The 21,942-nt window shown below is 45.2% G+C and overlaps 1 protein-coding gene across 1 annotated transcript in view; it reads right to left on the bottom strand.

Moving 5' to 3' along the window:
• Window positions 1–376: 376 nt before the first annotated feature.
• cgnb (cingulin b) overlaps window positions 377–21,942 on the bottom strand; it is a 34,661-nt gene continuing 13,095 nt past the window's right edge. The window contains exons 5-21 of the mRNA XM_053489580.1: window positions 21,549–21,628; window positions 19,421–19,553; window positions 18,884–19,096; window positions 17,918–18,045; window positions 16,208–16,234; window positions 14,045–14,135; window positions 13,080–13,289; window positions 11,682–11,771; window positions 11,343–11,588; window positions 7,924–8,094; window positions 7,293–7,460; window positions 6,971–7,060; window positions 6,732–6,815; window positions 5,162–5,280; window positions 4,948–5,056; window positions 4,192–4,355; window positions 377–628 (exon numbers count right to left, since the gene is read on the bottom strand). Of these exons, the coding sequence (XP_053345555.1) occupies window positions 496–628; window positions 4,192–4,355; window positions 4,948–5,056; window positions 5,162–5,280; window positions 6,732–6,815; window positions 6,971–7,060; window positions 7,293–7,460; window positions 7,924–8,094; window positions 11,343–11,588; window positions 11,682–11,771; window positions 13,080–13,289; window positions 14,045–14,135; window positions 16,208–16,234; window positions 17,918–18,045; window positions 18,884–19,096; window positions 19,421–19,553; window positions 21,549–21,628 (2,256 nt within the window). The 3' untranslated portion in view covers window positions 377–495. The remainder of the gene's footprint in view (window positions 629–4,191; window positions 4,356–4,947; window positions 5,057–5,161; window positions 5,281–6,731; window positions 6,816–6,970; window positions 7,061–7,292; window positions 7,461–7,923; window positions 8,095–11,342; window positions 11,589–11,681; window positions 11,772–13,079; window positions 13,290–14,044; window positions 14,136–16,207; window positions 16,235–17,917; window positions 18,046–18,883; window positions 19,097–19,420; window positions 19,554–21,548; window positions 21,629–21,942) is intronic.

Consider the following 21,942-nt stretch of genomic DNA (forward strand, 5'->3'; position numbering starts at 1 on the left):
TCACTCACTCTCTCTATGTCACTCTCTCACTCACTCACTCTTTCATTCACTCTCTCACTCACTCTCTCACTCACTCTCTCACTCACTCTCTCACTCACTCACTCTCTCACTCACTCTCTCACTCACTCACTCTCTCACTCTCCCTATCTCACTCTCCCTATCTCACTCTCCCTATCTCACTCTCCCTATCTCACTCTCTCACTCACTCACTCACTCTCTCACTCTCTCACTCGCTCACTCTCTCACTCTCTCACTCACTCTCTCACTCTCTCACTCTCTCACTCACTCTCTCACTTACGCTCTCTTACTCGCTCACTCTCGCTCTCTCTTACTCTCACTGACTCTCCCTTATCTCACTCTCTCATTTTATCACTCTCTCACGCTCTCTAACTCACTCACTCACTTTATCACTCACTCGTTCTCCCTATCTCATTCTCTCCATCACTCTCTCTATCATTCACTCTCTTATTTTATCACTCTCTCGCACTCTCTCTCTCAGCAGGTGGTGGTCTGGAGCGGGGATTCCGTCAGGATGGACTTGATGCTGTTAGAATCGAAGACTCCGTCCTCCTCCTCCGAGCTGAGAGTTGACCCCAGTGTGGGACGCCGCGCCTGCTGGACCTTCCTCCTGATAAACACAATCGTATTATAGTGTTAGAATTGATTTCAAAATTAAACCACAATCAGGCCACAAGAGCAAGAGACATACAAAGAAAAAAACGAGAGAATGCATGGGCTGGGGTTAGGGACGTTAATGATTAACTGTTTTAACTAATGTTTGTTTTGCAGAGTCTCTCTCCACAAGGACGCACTTGCAGTTCAGGCGGTGCGCGGTACCAGGCGTTAAAGGACGTTAATGGATGTTAATGGACGTTAATGGACAGAGAGACAAGAACATTATTGTCGATGTATCTTATCCTTTTTGTTTTCTTTTTTATATATATTCTGTTTGTGTAAATATTTTGTCCTTCATTAGTTTTTTACATAATAAAAATTACTAATATGTCGGGACTGAGCTGCTGGAACTGTTTAAATAAAACTAATTCTGACATCTAATCTGATCTGATCCTGAGAAATTCCTGCTTAAACCATCATTGACTGTCAACTTTCAAGTACAAATAAAACTATTCCTGTGAATTTTTCCCCCGTGTGAATTGTACTCTAATTGAAAGCTGGTCATTTTAATGATGAGTGTGTAAACGTCTGACTGTAACACACTTTTTTTTTCTTTACATTTAGACATTTGGTCCTTAAGTTTCCGTCACTGGACAGATCGTTACGCCGGGTCACTAACTAATAACCATCAGTCACAGCTAGGAATTATTATTATTTTTTTATTTTTTTATTTTTGAAGGGAGGGGAAGAGGAAGATTAAGTACTGAAGAAACAGATTTGTCTTTAGTCGTCATTTGAAGATTGCCTGAGACTCTGTATGGACATCTAGAGGAAGCAGTGCTGGAGGATCAGAGGGAATGTGGTGCGGTGTGTGTGAGGTGTGTGTGAGGTGTGTGAGGCGTGATTAGAACTGAAAGGTACTGTAGGTGGGTTTCTGTTCGTTTTTTAGCTTTGTAGGTGAACATCAGGGTTTTGAATTTGAGAGCGGAGAAGTGTGGAGGTGTGGGAGAAAATGGTTGGATTGGGGGACAGGTCAGGTGGACTCAGACCTGCCAGTCTTGAGATAACAAGAGACTGAATAAGTCCCTGAGTGGCCTGTGTGGAGAGAAATAGACGAATTCTTCAGTGTGAGGGGAGAGAGTGACATTCGACTGTCCAGAGGTTGGGGACAGTAGCTAATCTATACACTGATCTATACGTGTGGACAGGAACAAACTATAGGACAGGGACAGACTGTGGGACAGGAACAAACTATAGGACAGGGACAGACTGTGGAACAGGGACAAACTATAGGACAGGGACAGACTGTGGGACAAGAACCAACTAAAGGACAGGGACAGACTGTAGGACAGGAACAAACTATAGGACAGGGACAGGCTAAGACAGGGACAGAATGTGGGACAGGGACAGACTGTGGGACAGGAACAGACTGTGGGACAGAAACAAACTATAGGACAGGGACATACTGTGGAACAGGGACAGACTGTGGGACAGAAACAAACTAAAGGACAGGGACAGACTGTAGGACAGGGACAGACTGTGGGACAGGAACAAACTATAGGACAGGGACAGACTGTGGGACAGGGACAAACTATAGGACAGGGACAGACTGTGGGACAAGAACAAACTGAAGGACAGGGACAGACTGTAGGACAGGAACAAACTATAGGACAGGGACAGGCTAAGACAGGGACAGAATGTGGGACAGGGACAGACTGTGGGACAGAAACAAACTATGGGACAGAAACAAACTATAGGACAGGGACATACTGTGGAACAGGGACAGACTGTGGGACAGAAACAAACTAAAGGACAGGGACAGACTGTAGGACAGGGACAGACTGTGGGACAGGAACAAACTATAGGACAGGGACAGACTGTGGGACAGGGACAAACTATAGGACAGGGACAGACTGTGGGACAGGGACAAACTATAGGACAGGGACAGACTGTGGGACAAGAACAAACTAAAGGACAGGGACAGACTGTAGGACAGGAACAAACTATAGGACAGGGACAGGCTAAGACAGGGACAGAATGTGGGACAGGGACAGACTGTGGGACAGAAACAAACTATGGGACAGAAACAAACTATAGGACAGGGACATACTGTGGAACAGGGACAGACTGTGGGACAGAAACAAACTAAAGGACAGGGACAGACTGTAGGACAGGGACAGACTGTGGGACAGGAACAAACTATAGGACAGGGACAGACTGTGGGACAGGGACAAACTATAGGACAGGGACAGACTGTGGGACAAGAACAAACTAAAGGACAGGGACAGACTGTAGGACAGGAACAAACTATAGGACAGGGACAGGCTAAGACAGGGACAGAATGTGGGACAGGGACAGACTGTGGGACAGAAACAAACTATGGGACAGAAACAAACTATAGGACAGGGACATACTGTGGAACAGGGACAGACTGTGGGACAGAAACAAACTAAAGGACAGGGACAGACTGTAGGACAGGGACAGACTGTGGGACAGGAACAAACTATAGGACAGGGACAGACTGTGGGACAGGGACAAACTATAGGACAGGGGCAGACTGTGGGACAAGAACAAACTAAAGGACAGGGACAGACTGTAGGACAGGAACAAACTATAGGACAGGGACAGGCTAAGACAGGGACAGAATGTGGGACAGGGACAGACTGTGGGACAGGAACAGACTGTGGGACAGGAACAAACTATAGGACAGGGACATACTGTGGAACAGGGACAGACTGTGGGACAGAAACAAACTAAAGGACAGGGACAGACTGTAGGACAGGGACAGACTGTGGGACAGGAACAAACTATAGGACAGGGACAGACTGTGGGACAGGGACAAACTATAGGACAGGGACAGACTGTGGGACAAGAACAAACTAAAGGACAGGGACAGACTGTAGGACAGGAACAAACTATAGGACAGGGACAGGCTAAGACAGGGACAGAATGTGGGACAGGGACAGACTGTGGGACAGAAACAAACTATGGGACAGAAACAAACTATAGGACAGGGACATACTGTGGAACAGGGACAGACTGTGGGACAGAAACAAACTAAAGGACAGGGACAGACTGTAGGACAGCGACAGACTGTGGGACAGGAACAAACTATAGGACAGGGACAGACTGTGGGAAAGGGGCAAACTATAGGACAGGGACAGACTGTGGGACAAGAACAAACTAAAGGACAGGGACAGACTGTAGGACAGGAACAAACTATAGGACAGGGACAGGCTAAGACAGGGACAGAATGTGGGACAGGGACAGACTGTGGGACAGGAACAGACTGTGGGACAGGGACATACTGTGGAACAGGGACAGACTGTGGGACAGAAACAAACTAAAGGACAGGGACAGACTGTAGGACAGGGACAGACTGTGGGACAGGAACAAACTATAGGACAGGAACAGACTGTGGGACAGGGACAAACTATAGGACAGGGACAGACTGTGGGACAAGAACAAACTAAAGGACAGGGACAGACTGTAGGACAGGAACAAACTATAGGACAGGGACAGGCTAAGACAGGGACAGAGTGTGGGACAGGGACAGAGTGTGGGACAGGGACAGACCTCAGCTCGTGCTCCAGAGTGCTGACTTTGGCCTGCAGGACGTCCTTCAGCTCCTGCTGCTCCTCCAGGTCCCTCAGGATCTTCCTCCTCACTCCCTCCAGTCTCTCCACCTCACCTTCACTGTCATCCAGCTGTCTCTTCAGAGCCTTCACACGCAGCGAGAGCTACACACACACACACACAAACAAACAATAATATAAATACCTTGTAATAATTAAAAATCATGATGTTTGTGTGTGTCTGTTTGTGTGTGTGTGTGTGTGTGTGTGTGTGAGTATGTGTGTGTGAGTATGTGTGTCTGCTCAGAGTGCATATTTGTCTCTCTTCTCAAAGTGTGTGTGCAGGTGTGTCCACTCAGATTAGGTGTGTGTGTTTGTGCTTAATTAGTGTGTGCTCAGTGTGTGTGTTAATGAGTGACACACGCACGTAAACACGACGTCACTCGTTAAAGGTCAGCTGTGTTTAGTTCAGTGTGAGTCGACACGTTGGGTTTATAACCACCTGCCTGAGGAGACTGACCTGTGTTCCCAGAGTGTGTGTGTGTGTGTGTGTGTGTGTTCTGAGTGTACTCTGATCAGGTGACCAGTATAGCAGTAATACTCCATCCCTCCATTGGGGGGCGCACTTGTGTCGACCTGCATCCTGTACAGCCATTAATAACACACATACATGCAAAGCAGACGATGCTGAAAGTTTAAGCACATGCGTGTGTGTGTGTGTGTGTGTGTGTGTGTGTGTGTGTGTGTGTGTACGTACCTGGTCTCTCTGTTCAGCATGCTGGTTCCTCTCCTGGTCCAGTGTTGCGGTCACGTCCTTTAATTTCCTCTCTGCTCTCCTCTGAGCTGCCAGGATGCTGCTCTTCTCTCTGATCCAACATAATTACACACAACAAGCATTTTATATTGCCATGGCAGTAACACAGGTGTGTGTGTGTGTGTGTGTGTGTATACGTGTGTGTGTGTGTGTGTACCTTTCCTCGCTGTGTAACTGATCTTCCAGCTCCTGGACTTTGCTCTCCAGTATAGCGACCCCTGCAGGAGATCGAGGCTGACCCTCCACATCAGTTAAACGAGACTTCAGGTCTTTGATCTGAGAAACAGAGGAATGAGAGTCAAGTGTTTGTCTGCGCCGTCATGCACTTGTCCTTGTACGTGTCTCATGTCACTGTTTGGACACTTTGGGGTTTGTGCACATGCGGCCCTGGGTGCGTCCTACTATAATACAGTGAGGTGAACACACACTTGGAGTAAAGCGCTCTCTGCCTTTTTCTTCCTTCACACACTCATAGATATGGTTGACCGAGAGTGCGAGACAAAGAGTGAGAGAGAGAGAGAGAATGTCTCTGCGACAATTAAATTTGCTTCCTTGGACTTCTCGGTCGAAACGATGGGATTTGACCTCATGATCAATCTGATGGAGTCAAACTCCCGTTTTATCCACGTCACACTCGGCTCACAGCTGAGATTACAAAAGCATTAACACTAATAGTCTTTTCTTTAAACACTTTTTTAAATAGGAAAATCACTTTCATTACTCTGATCTTTTTTTACAGAATTGTGAACACTAGGGGGCAGTAACCACTCGATATACACTGACCAGACATAATATCTTAACCACCAGACTAATATTGAGTAGATCCCAGTCGTCTAGCCATTCATCATGTCATTATGAAGTGGGTGGAATATATACAGTATTAGGCTGCAAGTATTGAACCTGTTTTTCCTGAAGTTGATGTGGACAAGCGTTAGGATTTGAGCGACTTTGACAAACGGTCAGAGCGTGATGTCTAGACGACGGGGACAGAGCGACTCCAAAACTGCAGGTGTTGTGGGATGTTCCCAGACTGCAGTGGTCAGGACCAACCAAAAGTCAACTGGTGAACTGGAAACAGGGTCATGGGTGGACAAGACTCACTGAGTCATAAAGTTAAAGGGGACATACAGTATTTTCATATTTTGCTAAATGCTTTTAAACCATTTGCTAATATCCGTGTAGGACACGACAAGTTCGATCTAGACATCTGTTGTTGTTCACCAGGTCAGACAGTTCAAGCGACAAGATGATTATGTGGATGTTTGACCCCAAAACCCTGAATAAGCATTCCAGAGAACTCCTGAGAGAGAGCGCGCGCGCACACACACACACACACACACACACACACACACACACACACACACTATGGAAACACATTTGCTCATTCATGCAACTATATGAATCAGGCATTCATGTGGCAGCAGAACAAAGTGTATAAACACAAACGAGCTTCATGTGCACATCAAACATCAGAACGAGGAGAACTATGATCTCGGCCTGGGTGTGGGTTTGAGAGTTTGAGAAACTGCTGATGTCCAAAAAATCTGAGTAAAAATGAGGTCATGGGTGAAACAGGGGTCAAGCGGCTGGAGCTGGCAGAAAGAGAACGGAGCGACGGAGCTGAGCAGAGAAACTCGCAGCACAAAACACGCAGAACATCAGGCTGAACTCCTGCCACCAAAGAGGAGGAGGATGATGATTCCACCAGTGGTGGTGATGGTCTCTACCTGTCTCTCCAGCGAGCTCTTGTCCATCTCCAGGTCATGTCTGGCCGAGCGCTCCTGCATCAGTTCAGAGCGAAGCTGGTCCACCTTCAAAACAAACAGAAAAAGTGTGTGTGTGTGTGTGTGTGTGTGTGTGTGTGTGTGTGTGTTGGGGGGGGGATGAGTGTTTATTATTTACATACTGTATACAGGTCATGTGAACGTGTGTGTGTGTGTGTGTGTGTGTGTGTGTGTTCAGCTACCTGCTCTCGGGTGCGTGTGACGCGCTCGTTCAGAAGCTCAGCTCCCGTCTTTTCCTCGTCCAACTCTATCTCCAAACTCTTTATTTTATCCTAATCTCACACACACACACACACACACACGCACACACACACACACACACACACACACACACTACTGTAAATGTGTAACAGTGTTTCCGCTCTGATCAGTGTGATTAGATGCTGCTGTATTTCAATCAGACAACACAGACTCTGGTATTTGACTGACAAATTAACTGTCTTCATATCAGTAGAATTAGTACATAAGAGATATAGAGTACATGACACACACACACACACACACCTCTAGGTGGCGTATCTCCCTGCTGCGGTCGTAAGAGCTGTGTGAGCTCCTCTCGGTGTCCAGCTCACTCTCCTTCTGTTTGAGACGGCTGCTCAGCAGCTCCTTGTCCAGCAGCGCGCTGTCCTTCTCCTCACAACACACCAGCAGCTCCTTCTTCAGACGCGACACCTGAAACACACCGCCGTGCGCAGAGAGGAAGAACTGAAAATAGAATTTAAAGTTCTTGGGAGTTCCTGGGAGGCTGGGCTTTAAAACGTGAATGATTTCAGTTGGATAGAGTTAGTTTGGCTTTAGTACCTACTGTACATACATAACCCGTATACACTAGAATGAAATCTACTGTAGTGTATCTACCCAGATTTCAGTGCCTGCAGTGTTACTGCACAGAACCCGCTGTCTAACGATGCTTTAGGTAATACTCGTCCAGATTTCTGTTAAATAGATCTGAACAGACCGAGGTGAGATGAACTAAAGAGGCATCAGGGCACGTTTATAAAATAAAAATCTATTTTCCAGGTTATTTGTAGGAGTAAGAAGTGACTAATGAACATTTAAATACCATCTACAGCGCACTGATTAACTACCAGATTGGGACCCCGAGCCGTGTGACGGTGCTGCGCCGCTCCCTCACCTCCTCCTGTGCTGCCTTGAGGCTGTTCTGCGCTCTCTGCAGCTCAAGCAGTCGCTCCTTGTTCAGCTTCTGAGACTCCTGGAGCTCTTTACGAGAACGATCTCTGAACTCATCCAGCTGAGACTGCAGAGTCTGCACCGACTGACGAGAGTCGCCCATCACCAGGTCGATCTGCGACACAACAACAGCTACATGTTCAAAGTGATTGAGTGAATCATCAATCTGATCACAGTGTTTTGTTTTTTGTCTAAAAAAATTTGGTGTGTATCCACCGTCATTAATGATGAACATCAAACAAATATAGAATCTTCTTTGTCTTTCGGTTAATCCCTTTTAATCGCCACAGCGAATCATCTGCCTCCATCTAACCCTATCCTCTGGTTCCTCTTCTCTCACACCAACTTACTCCATGTCCTCTCTCACTGCATCCATAAATCTCCTCTTTGGTCTTCCTCTAGACCTCCTGCCTGGTAGGTTAACCTTAGCATCCTTCTACCAATATGCTCACAATCTCTCCTCATGTCCAAACCACCTCAATCTGACCTCTCTGACTTTATCTCCAAAACATCTAACGTGGGTTGTCCCTCTGATAAACTCATTCTTGATCCTATTCATCCTTGTCACTGCCAAAGAGAACCTGAACATCTTCAGCTCTGCTACCTTCAACTCTGCCTCCTGTCTTTTCTTCAGTGCCGCTGTCTCTAAGTTGTAGAGCATCGCTGGTCTCACCACTGTCCTGTACACCTTTCCTTTCATTCTCGCTGATACTCTTTTATCGCACAACACACCTGACACTTCTTTCTCCACCCATTCTTTTGCTTTCCAGAGCGTACCTCCACCTCTCTAGATTTTCCTCCACCTGTTCCCTGCTCTCGCTACAAAGCACAATGTCATCTGCGAACATCATAGTCTATGGAGACTCCTGTCTAACCTCCTCTGTTATCCTGTTTATCACCATAGCAAACAAAAAGGGGCTCAGAGCCGATCCTTGATGCAGACCCACCTTCATCCTACCTGTCTCCCTGATCACCTTAACTGTAGTTGTCCAGTCAACTTGAAGCACCTCCTAACAACCCAGAGCCTGTCTTAACTTCGCCCTGAAAACTGCACAACATTCTTCCTCCACCACTTTGTCCTCTGCTCTGCCTTTGTCCTCTTCACCTTCCTCACCACAAGGATCATTTTACACACCACTATCCTTTGTGGGCTGGCTACACTTTCCCCTCACAATTACTTTGCAGTCACTGATCTCCTTCAGATTACAACATCGACACAAGATGTAGTCCACCTGAGTGCTCCTGCCCCAGATCTTATATGTCACCCTATGGTCCTGCCTCTTCTGGAAGTATGTATTTACTGCCATTTCCATTTATTTAGTTTTTATTGACATTCTGTAACAATTGCTGCATGTACATCCATCTTAAGTATTAATCCACCACTGCCATTTCCAACCTCTTTGCCACCATCTATCTGTCCTTCTACTTTCCTGTCCTGAAGACCAAACTTATTCATCACATTCTCATCACCACTGTTCCCTTCCCTAACATGTCCATTAAAGTCTGCACCAATCACCACTCTCTCACCTCTGGCGATGCTCTGCATTACTTCATCTAACTCACTCTAGAATGTCTCATCTAACTCACACCCAACCTGTGGGACATAGCCACTAACAACATTGAACATCACCCCTTCAATATTCAGCTTTAGATTCATCAACCTATCTAATACTCTCTTCACCTCTAGAACATTCCTTACAAACTCCTCTTTTAGAATAACTCCTACTCCATTTCTTTTCCTATCCACACCATGGTAAAACAATTTGAACCCTGATCCTGAGGTTCTGGCCTTGCTACCTTTCCACCTGGTCTCCTGGACACACAGTATATCCACCTTCCTTCTCTGCATCATTTCAACCAACTCTCTTCCCTTCCCTGTCATGGTCCCAACATTCAGAGTCCCTACTCTCACTCCTAAACTCTTGCCTTTCCTCTTCTCTTTCTGCCTACGAACACGCCTTCCTCCTCTCCTTCTTTGACCACCAGTAGCCCAATTTCCATCAGCACCCCGTAGGTCAACAGCACCGGTGGCGGTCGTTGTTAACCCGGGCCACGACCGATCCAGTATGGAATTCCTCTTAGTGATTTGCATCATTTGATTTGGCGAAAGTTTTACGTCGGATGCTCTTCCTGCCAAAACCATCTGCACTTATCCAGACTTGGGACTGGCACAAGAAGACACTGGACTAAGTCCCCTCTGGTCACATTATCAAACAAATATAGAACGTAAAAATATAGGGGGGAAAAACTGTGAGTGACAGAACTGTAAATATTGTAGATTATTTTTCTGCTGCTGTATTTAATCTTCTATATCGCGTATCGTATACAGGGTCACAGGGACACCCGGAGCCAGGGTACATACACACACACACACCCAGGAGAGGGTGCCAGTCCATCACAAGGCACACACGCACATACACACACCCTCTCACACCCACCCTCTCACGCACACTCTCACACACGCACACTCTCACCCACGCACATCCCCCCCCACACACGCACATCCCCCCCCACACACGCACATCCCCCCCCACACACGCACATCCCCCCCCACACACGCACCCCCCCCCCCCACACACCCGCACACACACCCACACACACGCACATCCCCCCCCACACACGCACATCCCCCCCCCACACACGCACATCCCCCCCCACACACGCACACCCCCCCCCACACACGCACACCCCCCCCCACACACGCACATCCCCCCCCCACACACGCACACACCCCCCCCCCACACACGCACACACCCCCCACACACGCACACCCCCCCACACACACACCCCCCCACACACGCACATCCCCCCCCACACACACACACATCCACACACACACATCCACACACACACATCCACACACACACATCCACACACACACATCCACACACACACATCCACACACACACATCCACACACACACACACACACACACACACACACACATTCACACACACACACACATTCACACACACACACACACACACACACACACACACATCCACACACACACATCCACACACACACACACACACATCCACACACACACACACATTCACACACACACACACACCCACATCCACACACACACACACACCCACATCCACACACCCACACACACCCACATCCACACACACACACCCACACACACACACCCACACACACATCCACACACACACACCCACACACACACATCCACACACACACACCCACACACACACATCCACACACACACACATCCACACACACACACATCCACACACACACACATCCACACACACACACATCCACACACACACACATCCACACACACACACATCCACACACACACACACACACACACACACACACACACACACTTACATCTTTGTTCATCTTGTCCAGTGCTCGGTCTAACAGCCTCTTCTGCTCCTCCAGGTCTGCTTTGCCTCGCCGCAGGGTTTCTCTCTCTTTCTCTTTTTCCTCCAGTTGGCGGCTGAGCTCCTCTTTCTCGTGGCTGAGACGGGACGCTGCGCGCCGCACTTCCTCCAGCTGCGTCCTCAGAGAGCGGTTCTCCTCCTCTAGAGCGTCTGAGGCGTCACTGTCCGGCAGGCTGGTGTGCAGACGCGACTGTGTGAAAGAAAGCGCACAGACTGGGTTTAGTGTCTGCGGTGAGATGATTTTTACACTCATGTGATGCTACACGTGATCACCTATACGTACCATTCGAGCTATTCTCTCTCTGAGACGAGCGTTGTCCTCCTGAAGGTCCGGAACGTTGTCTTTGGTAGGATCCTGAGCTAATACTAAAGACTGGGGGAGATAAGAAGGGGGGGGGGCGAGAAAACATGAAGACACATGATTAGGGATGGAAAGAGATGTAGTACAGGCAATTTCATTAACACACACACACACACATTACAGCCATGAATTACACTTCTTATCCATCCACTCGATTACTGCTCCACATATAAACCATGATGCAGGATGCAACCCTGCATTTAGTGGCAAAAACTCCTTTAAAAAGCCTTTTTCTTTAACAAAGGAATCTGATATACTGCCAACTGCACCACTTGTGTATTACAGGAACTCGGCTGGGAGACTATAGGCTTATCGCCACATCCACCGTATAGTCCAGACTCACTCCAAGGCATTTCCACATGTTTGGGCAATTAAAGGAGTTCCTGGGAGGCCAGGGTTGTAGACATGAATCAGACAGGCGATCCAAGTCCGATCATGTCTCCGGTATAATGAGAAAACTTTCTACATTGGAGGCGTCCAAGCACTAGTGAAACACTGGGACCAGTGCATTAGTCTATCAGGGGATTATATAGAGAAATAAAGAGAACTGTTTTCTGTTATTCTGCACAATCACAATAGTATATCACAATAACAAAATATATCTTTCTCTAGATCATTTTGGGTTCCCACACATTTATCTTTTTTTTAAAAAAAGAAATCTGGTAATGTTTCTGAAGGTTAAACTACAACCAAAGGTTGGTTTATTTACTGTACGTCCATCAGTGGTTTAGTTTTACCGAACCCAGAATTTCTTAAATAATGAACCTCGAATATGGAGCTGTGCTGATCATCAGAACCATGCCTGCTGTTTTACACTCGATCTACATTTAGATTTTAGCATTTGCCAAACGCCTTTATACGGAGCGACTTATATTTTTTATCTCATTAAACATCTAAGCATTATCCTGTACAGGGTCACGGCAACCCTGGAGACGATCCCAGGAGACATAGGGTACGAGAAGGAAGTACACCCTGGACGTGGTGCCAATCTATCGCAGGGCACACAAACACATAGATACACACTATGCTCATTCACACACTATGAGCAGTTTAAAAAGGCTGATTTGCCTAATCTACATGTCTTTGGACTGCGAGAGGAAACTCGAGGACCCGGAGGAAAACCCACCAAGCCCATCAAGAGAACATAAAACTCCATTCACTTTGGAAAAACAAACCCAGACCCTGGAGGTGCAATGCGACCACTAAGTCACAGTGCCATTAATCCAATGTGTGTATATTTTTATACTTTATACTTTAAGTCTTCCTGTTTATAAGAATGGAAATCAGAGAAAAGCGACAGAGACTTGAAACACAACTAACCTGGTGAGTCTTCAGCACTTTGGACAGCTCCTCTGTGTCCCTCTTTGACTGCTCCTTCAGTTTGCTGATCTCAGCCTGAAGCTCCTGCTCTTTGGTTTGACTGGATCTCTTTACAGACTGAAGCTCCTCCTCCTTGTTCGACAACTCGGCTTTCTGATCGTCGATTTTTAAACGTGCCTGTTTTAGGTCGTCGAGAGAACGCTGCCGCTCCTGAACCCGATGAAATATGATATTCAGATCAGAACTCACTCACGCAGTCACTCATCGTCTACACTGCTTTATCCTGTATACAGGGGCGCGGGGGGTGGGGGGGCCTGGGGGGCCTGGAGCCGATCCCAGGAGACTCAGGGCACGAGGCGGCGGACACCCTGGACGGACCCATCGCAGAGTACACACGTAACTTTGATGGAGTTTTAAAATGCATAAAAACTCCATGGGCCTGTGCTAGCAACAAGACAGCGGCTAACTGTGACCTATAATTAGCTCCTCAAATCAGTGCTCTAGATTAATCACGTGAACATATGTGTACAGTAAAGAATATAGATCTAATGATTGTGTGTACGGTGTAACTCCTATAAAGCTTTACTCCTCACGCTGTGAGCCGCCGTCTTGGTCTGATGTCACTTGCTGAAGTCGGGGTTGAGGGAATCGTAAGCTTGACCCCAATGGCTTCCCATAATCACAGCATGGTTCCCAGGCTGTGTGTGATAATGTCAAGTAAATCTAAGTATCTTGAAATCGTGATTAATCACAGACTATGATTAACTAGATTAAAATTTAATTGATTGACAGCTCTTTAAAGGCTAACTTTTAAGTCATGATTAGATGTTTAGACGCATCTGCAGTGTGTGAGAACAAACTCACCTCCTCCTGCTTTTTGTCTTTTTTCACACTTTGTACAGACCGTAGTTTAAACTATGGGACCTTTAACACTGAGGGATTGAGCACACGAGTGTGTGAGTTACCTGAGAGTGTGAGTCTGTTTCACAGGTCTGCTTCTTCAAGCTGAGCAGTTTCTCCTCAAGCTCCTTCTTTTCCTGCTGAGCCTGCAGCAGTCTAGACACACACACACACACACACACACACACAAATGATTATCCATAAATACAACACAAGCCACATAATCAGTCAATCACAGGTCTGGAGATCACAGACTGCATGAATACTTGTTTAACAAATTTACTTCTTTAGAGATATTTACAGAAATGAACACAATGTAATACAAATATAAAGATTCTCTTAAAGGAAGAACCTTTGATCATTTGGATTCCATTGAAGTTTGCACAGTTTTGTGAGTTTGTCACACAGTTTACACACACACACACACACACACACATACACACACACACACACACACATACACACACATGATTAAAGAAGCAGTTACATTTTCAGTAAGTTTTCACCACGTTAGCACAAATATCACCTGAAACACATGTGATTGATTAGTGGTTAGTGCCCCCTGATTTAAACCATCACATGATCATTACCGCTGATTTCAGCAAATTATGATTTGTTTAGTTTCCTCAAACATCAGTACTTTAATAGATTTGATTGTAGAGTCAGGATTTCAACATTTTAAGTCTAAAAAAGTATTATGAGTTGTTTTAATTTGTTTTGTATTTTTTTAAAGAACCAGCGTGTGACATTTCCAGTAACATTTACCATGAAGGTTCCTTGTCTTTACTGCATCATGAACCATAACTCTAATCTAACTTCAACATTAATAAACAATCAGTAATGTTAGAAAAGTGAATGAATAAGTTATCACTAAAGCTTTTTAAAGGGGGCTTTAATAAATTCCTAAACGTCATCCTGAGCTTTATGATCTTGACATAACAAGGAGGATCATCAGAGGAACTTCAGGAGAACTTCACAGGCGTTGATAAATATTTGAACCTGCCTAAAAACAACATGGTGAGCTATTTGTAGGAGAATCTTGAGTAATGTTAGTAAATGATCAGATTGTGCCTGATGAGCGAGTCGAGGGCGACGATGCTGAAGGAAAAACTCCCTGAGACGCTAGAGGTAGAAACCTTGAGAGGAACTGGACTCTCCAGGAGACTCATCCTGATCTGGGTGATAATGGATTGGCAGGGATTGATCTGCATCATACTGTGTGTTAGGAGGCTGGAAGTTCAGTATAACAGATGTGTTTAGGGTTGATATGGAGTCCAGTTTGTTACTGGATGATAACTGTAGGAAATTCCAGAGCGACTGCAGTCACACATCCTCAGAGAAACAGCCGAGTCTCTGCTACAAACATCATAATGACAGGCTGGACCAGGACGATGGAGCAATTTCCTTCCGACACAGTGATAGATAATCAGTTTTAAATTGACATGTAGTGCACTACGTAGGGAGGTAGAAGCCTTTATTTCCACCAACAGCGTAGTGCACTTAAACAGGGAGGATGAAGCCATCTGAGGCTCATAAAGCGCTCATTGTTGGCGATAGATGAGGTGAAGTTCTGCTCCATCTGGATTTAAATATCACGCAGGAGGATGTTCATAAGGACGAATTGATGAGGCGTCTCAGGTGAACAGTGAATAAGTCTGTAGGCGGCTCTCGGCGGTTCAGCAGGAAAAATTAGTGCGGTTTGTAGCCAAGTTTCAATAATTTTGGCCCCCACTGTGGTCCCTCGGTTGGACTCGGGTCTCGAGGTGAAGACATTTTCAGCATCATTTATGAATGTCACTTTTTAAATTCATCTCCATAATTTTCTTTTGTTTGCTGTTTTGCGGTAAGAACAACCGTTAAAAGAAAGAATAAGACATTTAGGAGCTGTATTATCTGTGGACGATGTAAACACAGGCTGAACACTTCACTCAGTAAACATTACTTAGAGCTTCTTATTGTTGAAGTTTATCACTTATTAATGTTCACTGATGCAGTAAATAACTCACTTAAATAAACTTTAATATAAAGCATTACCGCATGTCCTGTTTAAAAACAACAAAATAATCATTATTAATTAAAATAAACTATTTATTTTATTCATTCCCTTTTCGATTCTGTGCCTAGAAGTGATAAGATGATGGAAGTTAAAATCAGGACAGGAAAATGTTATACGCTGCTTCTTTTAGAGATCCTTTAGGCTCTTTGGTGAATCTAGAGATCTCTCTCACTTTTGAAACGTGCTGTGACGCCCGCGCCTGGCAAACAGAAACCACACGTCAAGTCATGCATCAGAAACAAGATGAATAAAAACAAAACACACAAAAGACAAGAACACAGATATTAAATGTCTTATACATTGTCTATTCGGGTGAATAATCTGCTCCTAACAGGTGTTTTAAATGAAACCCTACGAGCTGAGGTCACTGGTTATGGAATTTAACTCCGAGTGTGATTTGTATAAGGAACGGCCTGACATCACCTGCGCTGTGGACCACACACACTCACACACACACTCGGTTCCTTATTAACCCGACGACACCAGTGGGGGAACCAGTGGGGGAACCAATCCTGATAACAATAATAATAATAATGATAACAACCACACAAGCTCGACTACACATTTAAAACAGTCTACACCAGGCTGAAGCTGAACCTCGAGCCACACGGTGCCCCGGTGTCGAGTTCTCAGCAGCCCAACCCGTCAGCATGTTGACAAACTGATAACTGATGTGAGAAACCCAGCGACACCTTTAATAAATATTGGGTTAAACTTTAAGTTCTACTCCGGCTGCTTAAACACCAGGCGTGGTCTGTACAGCGACTGGAGTGCAACAACAAAAAATCTACACTCATTGAATATGCGCACTGTTACCATGACGACACAAAAAAAAAAAGGATTCGATTTAATTTTAGACATTCACGCCAACAACGGCATGAGCTTTGGAGAGCTTTAGTGATAGATTAGGAGAGCTTGTGCAGCTGTTAGACGATTAAAACTCTGAGAATGAGCTCATCATTAAGCTCCTAATTCAACAACAACACAAACTCTTCTACTGGTGTGTAACGCTTCCTGTATAATTCCATGGAAATCAGGGGAAAGGCCCGAGTCACGGAGCAGCCAGGTTAATGTGTCACTGTGCCACAGCGAGATACGGCACACAATAACAAAGCGGCTCAAGATCAATAAAACTACACTGATGTTTGGCCTCTGCATTCTTCATGTGTAGAACTCTAAAGAACTTCGTTTGTGTGGCAAAATACTGAAACAACAGGTTTCTAAATAGCAGTAAGTCATAAAAAGGAATAAATATTTGATCTCAAAGTTGTACAAATGTCACTTTTTTTTTTTTGAGGTGTAATTTGGTCCGTGCACGTCCCATCCAGGACATCAGGGGACAGATCCTCCCCACCCTGGAGATATATCTGTCCTTTCTATGGCAGTTACTCAACGGCTCAGGTCGCCAGCTCGACGCCCAATGGTCATTCACACGCTACGGGCAATTCGGAAACGCCATTTAGTCTAATCTGCATGTCTTTGGACTGTGGGAGGAAACCGGAGTACCTGGAGGAAACCCACCAAGCACTGGGAGAACATGCAAACTCCATGCACACACACACACACACACACACACACACACACACACACACACACAGACGCTGGAGGTGGAAGGCGACAGTGCAAACCACTACGCCACTGTGCTGCCAAGGTGGAGCTTCAAAAAATAATAATAATAATTTAAAAAATGTAAAAAATGTTTGTAAGTCGTAATAAGGCTCTTTAACGACGGCTGTTTGAAATCTATAAACGTAATTGTTTAAGAAAATTACACTCTAATTACAAGAAAAAAAATGCTAAATTAAAAAAAAATCCTTTCTGGCTAAATGCCCGAGATGGAGAGGATGTGATGTGTGGATGTTGGTGCAGTAGTAGAGCTCACTCCTGTTTCACCGACGTCATCTGCTCCGTCCAGCGCTCGCCCTGCTCCCTGTAATCGTCCAGCTCCGCCTCCAGGGCCAGAATGGAGGCGTTCACTTTCTCCCGCTCCTCCTCGATCTCCTGCTGTGACTGAAAGAGACGTGACGTTAAAAACGGGATGTGATGACGTGCGAGATAGAAGCTCCACATTAATACATGAATGCAGTGATGGAGGAGTACATGTACAGTAGGCTCTATAGGAGGAATGGAGAGCCCAGGTTCTCTGATCATTCTAAACCCCTCACACACACACACACTGTGCCATGGTTCTGCTTTGCTGTGGCTGGATACATCACAACAACAACAACAGAAACTAAAGGGTAAACAGTGGAAACACGACTCTCTAGGTATTAAAGTTTAACAACTGATTTGAATTCGAATCCTTCTCTAACCCCTGATCAAGGGCACTACATGGTGTGTGGAACGAGGGATGGAACTCTACATAACGCACCAGCGTTCCATTTAAAAAGACTGAATTGGAATAGGTCCAAGTATAAAGTAAAGTTTCTCAGGACTGTCCCCCACGTCCACCGTCCACTCTCCTCACCTTCTGTCCACAAATAGTAGAAGAAATTAAAACTACTTTCATTCCTGTGAATTAGACTAAATGTCAGTCGCGGTTAGTTTTTAGTTCTGCCTGAGTGTGCAAAATAACAAATCATAACCTGTAGATAATAAATGGTGTTTGTGGAACTATTGTATAAAAAAAAAAAAATGTCCTGCCTACGACCACATCACAGCCGTGCTGATATTCAGCACAACAGCACGACTTCGAGTGTGATATTGCTTAATTGTACAACAAGGCTAAAAGGCTGATTCAGGGAACTTGAACAAAGTTTGATTTTGAAAGAGCGATTGAAAGATCTGATCACACACACACACACACACACACACACACACACACACACACACACACACACACACACACCAGAGATACACTCTCCATGGTTTTCTTAAGTGCCTCCATATTTTGGCTGTACTGTTCCCGGAGCGCCTCCATCTCTCTGTCGTGGACGGCCACCTCGTCCTTTAGCGCCCCCTTCAGTGCAGTGAGCTCCCTCTCCCTCATGTGCAGCGTGTCCTCCTGCCTCTGCCTCAGCATCGCCGCCTCAGCCAGCTCCGTCTGAAGAGCCACCAGGTCCTGACAGGGAATCAGCAAAATCAAACCCTGAGCTGGTTATACGCACACACACACACACTCACACACACTCACACACACTCACACACACTCACACACACTCACACACACACTCACACACACTCACACACACTCACACACTCACACACTCACACACTCACTCTGATTACAATCAGTACGGCATCAGGACACTGAAAGCCAACAGACACTCAGCTATGATATTACTAATAAAGGAATAAAGTTAGCCAGACATCCATTACTAAAAGCCTGGCCCATGTGTGTGTTGTGTGTGTGTGTGTGTGTGTGTGTGTGTGTGTGTGTATGTACCATGTGCACCGAGTGTGTGTGTGGCGCGCTCTCTGAGACTCTCCTCAGCTCCTCCTGCAGCTGCGCCAGCTGATCCTCCTGCTGATGAAAGCGAGACTCCACCCCTTCCTTCTCCAAGTGCAGCGCCGCCAACCTGAACACAACCAGGATGAAGTCATCACATCTCATCTCATCTCAACCCATCTCATCCCATCCCATCCCATCCCATCACATCACATCACATCCTATCATATTACATCCCATCCCATCATATTACATCCCATCCCATCCCATCACATCACATCACATCACATCACATCACATCATATCATATCATATTATATCACATCCCATGCCATCCCCACCCATCATATTACATCCCATCCCAACCCATCATATTACATCCCATCCCATCATATCATATCATATCATATCACATCCCATGCCATCCCAACCCATCATATTACATCCCATCCCAACCCATCATATTACATCCCATCCCATCATATCATATCATATCATATCACATCCCATGCCATCCCCACCCATCATATTACATCCCATCCCATCACATCACATCACATCACATCACATCACATCACATCCCATCCTATCACATCCCATCCCATCCCAACCCATCACATCCCAACCCATCATATTACATCACATCCCATCCCATTCTATCCCATCCCATCCCATCACATCCCATCCCATCACATCCTATCCCAACCCATCATATTACATTCCATCCCATCATATCACATCATATCATATTACATCCCATCCCATCCCATCCCATCACATCCCATCATATTACATCCCATCCCATCCCATCCCATCCCATCCCATCCCATCCAATCACATCCCATCCCATCCAATCACATCCCATCCCATCCAATCACATCCCATGACATCCCATCCCATCATATCACATTCCATCCCCTCATATCACATCCCATCCCATCACATCACATCACATCCCATCATATCACATCCCATCCCATCCCATCACATCACATCACATCACATCACATCCCATCATATCACATTCCATCCCATATTACATCACATCACATCCCATCATATCACATCACATCACATCCCAACCCATCCCATTCCATGACATTCCATCTCATCACATCCCAAATACTTAAGTCCAGCGCAAGTTCCTGTCTTTAACGGTAAAAGAGTTTGTAGAAAGAGTTAAAAAGTTAAAGCTTAACATAACCTGATCTGTTTTAATGTGATCAGTGATATTATTATTATTATTATTTGAGGTTGAAGCCCACGTACATGCCTGACTGTCTTATAAATACAAAGTAATTGTAGCAGATGTGCAGTTTAAACTTCAGGCAGAAATCGAAGGACTACAAAAATTACAATAAATTCTGTCCAGCGGTCGATTTAAGACGCACCCACAGTTTGACGCAGGCGCAGTACGCTGTTAAAACTTGCGATTTATTATCTGGTAGATAACCGCTCATAACTTCACCCCTACTAAACATTTTAATTTTATTTATGGTGCAGATTTGAAATTACAAAAGGTTCTTTAAATTCTGTCCAGGACAGTTTTGTGTTTGATGTTGTGACAAACATTTTTTTATTTTGTTTTATTTATATAGATTTCTTATAACAATATCATTAAATAACAAATAAAAGACAATAAAACCTATTTCTTTCCATCCCTTGCCTTGTATTAAACTAGTGACAAATGGGAGGGATTTGTTTTTTTGTTTTTTTTATCATGTTTTTGTGGCCGCTCCCAGCTCACCAGTGTTTAGTCAGTGTTACACATTTACCCAGACTAGAGGAGATCAAATATTTGTCGGTCCACATGGAGTCACTAACACAGTCCCAGAAACTCTTACCGTAGAGTCCGTGCTCTAGATTTAACACGTGAATATATCTGTAGGGTAAATATATAAATCTAATGCTTGTGTATAAGGTCTAACTCACTATAATATAATCCGCTCTGCTGTGTTTATTCTCCGTGCTGTGAGCCGAGTGTTGGTTTGATGTCACGTGCCAAATCAGAATTCTGTTTACTTGAGTTTTTTCCAGTTTCGATACGCTTTTTGAGTTTCAACCTTAAGATAAATGCAGAATTTTATCTCTCTCTCTCACACACACACACACACACTGTTTTTACCGATCCTGGGCATGCTGCAGGTCTCTCCTGGTCTGATCGAGCTGCTGCTGTAAGCGTTTGTTTGTGGTCTCTTTCTCCACCTGCATAATGGAACGTTATAATAAAACACTGTATTAAACATTTATACACATTACAAGTTGACAGAAAACAAACCATACACACACACACGACGCACGCACGCCTTATTGTTGGACCTCAGTGTCTTCACGGATATCGTTCATTAGTGATTGAACAGAAAATCACAGCCACATGATGATAATAATAATAATAATAAGTTACATCGGAACCTCTGCACACTCGCACACACCTTAAGAACTCAAATTTAGCAAGAAATTTGCCTCGGCTTACAAACGAACTGAACCAAACGGCGGCTAAGTTGCGCGTATGTCCAGGA

Source organism: Clarias gariepinus, chromosome 28 (genome assembly GCF_024256425.1).
Source record: "Clarias gariepinus isolate MV-2021 ecotype Netherlands chromosome 28, CGAR_prim_01v2, whole genome shotgun sequence".
Lineage (NCBI taxonomy): Eukaryota > Metazoa > Chordata > Actinopteri > Siluriformes > Clariidae > Clarias > Clarias gariepinus.